At 43.6% G+C, this 4,249-nt stretch overlaps 1 protein-coding gene across 1 annotated transcript; it reads left to right on the forward strand.

Annotated features, from left to right (window-relative positions):
- Positions 1-225: 225 nt before the first annotated feature.
- LOC145462418 (orexin receptor type 2-like) lies at positions 226-3,154 on the forward strand. Its single transcript, XM_081445942.1, has one exon. It carries the CDS (start codon positions 305-307, stop codon positions 1,547-1,549), a length of 1,245 nt encoding a protein of 414 aa, XP_081302068.1. The 5' UTR covers positions 226-304; the 3' UTR covers positions 1,550-3,154.
- Positions 3,155-4,249: the final 1,095 nt, after the last annotated feature.

Raw genomic sequence — 4,249 nt, forward strand, 5'->3', positions numbered from 1 at the left:
TTTTACAGGCAGGCACTCTTAAATCGTTACTTAATAGAATGCAAATGAGCCATTTTACTGTGGTCAGAATTAATGCATCCGGTTTTTTTTTCAAAGGGCACCGTTTAATGATACTCGAGTAGCTAAAGGAAGAAAAAGATCCATTCATTTAAAAGAAAACTATTTGCATTACAGATTTCCACAAAAACGTGACGATTTCAGTCTGTGTGCAGTGTTGACCCCATCACCACAAGACATACAGTTTGGAGGAGAATTGGAAATGTAAAATCCTCTTTGAGGGAACAAACCGACGATTCTTTTGAACATGTCATGCTTTAGGGACAGTATCAACCAAACAGCTGCCGGTGCCACCAACAGCACTTCATCTTTATACGTTCCTGAACCTCAAGTATCACGGATTATTCGAACAGTCTTGTTCAGCCTGATAGTAGCGTTCTCTTTGGTTGGAAACTATGTAGTGTGTCGAGCAGTCTGGAGGCAACCCGGAACTAAACCGTTTGCACACTACTTAGTCAGCAACTTGGCTTTCGCTGAAATTCTCAGCACGGTTTCTACGGTCTTCACAATCCACGCCGACGAGCCGCCATTTTCTTGGAAGCTGGGATACGCCATGTGCAAGATTCTGCCTCCTTTACAAATTACAAGTGTGCTGGTTATCACAACAACATTAGCCATTCTTTCCGTTTATCGCTGCCTTCTCCTTGTCAAGCCACTGGTCGCCAAACCAACTCCTCGACAAATCTGCTGTCTTATAATAGCCACATGGGTGGGGTCTATTGGGCTATCGGTTCCCACATTAGTTTTCCGTGTTGTGAATTCGTACGGTGACAGCTGCGAGATTCATGCGTGCGAAGAAATATTTCCAGAAGGCTATGCACACTACCAAGATGCTTATTCAGTCGTTTTGTTTGTGATCAACTTTGCCCTGCCACTTGTCATAATGGCGACATCTTACGCTTTGGTGAGCAAGAAAATCAGGGAACACATCTTTGTCATTGCGAAGCTTCGAGACGAGCAGAACAAGGCGCTTTCGTCCGTCACCCGCCAGTCCTTGTGTACCGACGAGCAAGGAGGCAGCTTGTTGAGCCAAACAGGAGGAGAAAACCACGAGGATATCGACTCGATGGCCATTGCAGTTGACGGCAAGAAAGAAAAGGTAAAATATCATCAACGAAAGGGAAGTCCGACTTATCAAAATCTGGAAGAACAAGGCGACAAACCGGATTCACAAGAAACAAACAACGGAACACCACCATCCAACAACAAAACATTTGAACTCGAGAACGATGTACTGAGAATGGTATTTGTCATTGTGCTGATTTTTGTTGTGTGCTACATTCCTTTTCAGGTTCAGTACCTTTTGCATGAATTTAAAGTAGAGGCGTTTTTAAACTGGCCTCATCGTTTCACTTTTATCAGTATTGTTTTTACTCTGACTTTGTTGCCAAGCGCTCTGCATCCAGTCTGTTACGGCATGATGAGCAAGTTTTATCATAAAGCGTTTATTAGAATGGTAGCCTGCAGACGAAACACAAACCAAGATGTTTAGACTACTGGTTGTGTGACCTTTAAAGCAAGTCCTGTTCATTTCTCTGTGGTAAAACGAAAAGCAGTAATTTTAATATATAACAGCCGGTCCTCAGTAGATATAGACACGCCGTACAAATCCTAAACAAGCCTTAGGGCTTTTTGCCTTTTATTTACAGAGCGGGCTTAACTTAGGGGAGGGATAGCGAGATTATCATTGGAGGAATTGCTACTTTTTGTAATGGTAGGTAAGTAACGTCTGCCATACCAGCCAAGTGGCCCAACAGACCGAAGCTTATCCCGGTTACTGTAGCATGAAGCGACTAGGAATATTTCTACTCCCCCCTGGATGGGATGCTAGTCTATCGCAGGGCTACCCCCAGCATTAAATTCGTCAGTACCCTTTTATACACCTTGATGGAGAGAGGCACTGTGAGAGTAAAATTTCTAGCCCAAGAACACAACACAATGTCCCCGGCCAGGGCTCGTACCCGGCCTGCTCGATCCGGAGACGAGCGCACTAACCATGAGGCCTCCGCGCCTTCCTACTTTTTGCAATCGCTGAGTACGTGATAGATCACTTTTTCGTCGAAAAATGTTTAGGTGCATAAGTAAGTAATGAAACTTAAAATATGATATTGTGACGTAAAAATTGAATATAAGCTATTTATTAGGGAGCTATATTACTATATTATTGTCAGAGAGCTTTTGAGTCAAACATTTTGGAGACTTATTCTGGTAGGTTAACCGCTCATGTCAAAATGGCAAAATAAACTAAGAAATACGTCTCGTAAAGCCCCAGACGCTAGAGTGCTATGAATGGGGGACCGGATTCAAACCACTGACAGAGTGCACAAGGGGTCCAGAAACAAGAAGAAGAAGGTAATACAAATGTATGCATCTACAAACGGTTAGAATGTTAGGTGGCTCAGCTGTAATGTCGTAGTGATGGGCCGCCTCCAACCAATCAGGATTCATTTATCCGCCTTAATTTGGAACGAGACTCTAGTGCAAAAAATAACGATAAATTCGGATTTTTTCGGAGATTACTGAATACTGTTTGATAACAATTTACGCAACCAAGTTCTGAAAATGGTCGCTAGCACATCATGCTCCAAGAGCATCAGTTCTACGCAATGCCGGGCGGGGGGAGGGGGGGGGAAAACCTAAAAACTTTATTCACAACTATTCAATATTCTTAGCCAATAATAATCCACGAGTATGTAATCTCTATTTTCGGGTCGACATTAATTAATTATTCAGCTGTCTGTGGCCAGTATTCGTTATTTCAAGAAGAATTCAATTAGCCTAAATATAGGTAGGAATACCATGCTTAAGTCAAGGTTAAGTAAGCCATTAATGTAAATCATTCGAGGAGAAAAAATTACCATGGTTCTACATTAGAAACTCAAACAGTTTATCAGGATCAATCGTGTCAGTTCATAATATCCTAGCTAGAGTAGGTTCTGCCATGTATTTATGCAGGAAAACCGAAGTAAATTGCGGTAAACTACCACTGCCTCTGTTGTCATTTGTAGATGATATGCGCACGAAGTTAACCAAACATTGGTGTCGACACTTTATGCTCCATAAGGTTGACAGTTTTTTTCGTATTATGCACCTTTTTGGGGGTGGGGAGGTTTAATGGCAATCTACTATCCCTTCCGTGACAAACCTCTGACTTGCAGTATCCAGAGTAGTTTTCTTCGCTGTTCCAAGGTTTCTGTTGCTGTTTGACAAATTCATGCCTCGAGGCGTGTACATCAAGGTTTTCCCGTTATAAAATCCGTGTTTTCGGATGGACTGTACCGCAGAATCGGAAGTCTAATTCCAGGTTCTGCCCTCCAAATCTGAACAGAGCTGAATGGCCATCTAAATGACATCCAACGTTTTTCGGCGGGAAAAATTCGTCGTAGCTGTATAACTACTGGCGGGAACCATTTCAAGGGGGATACAAAAGTCGGAGACCAGTAAAACATTCAGAACTTGGGTCCAACAGTGGTGTTGAATCCAAAAATACAACCAGAACGAACCGAAGACGGTATTCAGTGTCTCACCATCGGGGGCGTACGGAAAAACAATTTACAAAACACCTGTGTAGCGATGTTTCCTGTGACGTCACGCCTAGGTCACGTGGGGTTGTTTATTTCTATGGCTGGCAAAAACATAGTCTCCTCCGCAGCCGTTTTTTAGGATGTCACGCAACGCTGACACCCCCAAAAACGGCTGCGGAGGGGACTAGCGAAAACACGACGTGGCTTGATGTTTCCTTCTAAATTTACTGCCTGAGAAAAGGGTTCGTGGAGAAAATGCCGGTGAGCTGCTGCGTGATAAATTGTACAAATCGGTTAACAAATGCATCGGGAATAAATTTTTTTAGATTTCCTGAAAGTGAACCAAAGCGGACCGCTTGGATCAACGCAGTTCGTAGGAAGGATTGGACGCCGTCCGAGTCCTCACGAGTCCGCATCGTGCGGCTGTCTGGGACAGAATTACTTTCCCGTTAATGAAGCAGTAAGGGATATTGTCTCCAAATGAATGACACCACAGTGTTTTAACGTGGCCACTGATGACTAACTGCTAAGCTTCAAGCGACTTGAAGGCCTTTAGACTATCCTTCGTGTAAATTCCCGGTAGTCTCCTCCGCAGCCGTGGGGGAGCGTTGCGTAACATCCCAAAAAACGGCTGCGGAGGGGACTAAATTCCCGGCGTTTCGATTAAA

This window comes from Orbicella franksi, chromosome 12 (genome assembly GCF_964199315.1).
Source record: "Orbicella franksi chromosome 12, jaOrbFran1.1, whole genome shotgun sequence".
Classification (NCBI taxonomy): Eukaryota; Metazoa; Cnidaria; class Anthozoa; order Scleractinia; family Merulinidae; genus Orbicella; species Orbicella franksi.

Excerpts from the sequence above, each read along its gene's own strand:
- LOC145462418 (XM_081445942.1), top strand. The coding sequence starts at position 305 with ATGTCATGCTTTAGGGACAGTATCAACCAAACAGCTGCCGGTGCCACC.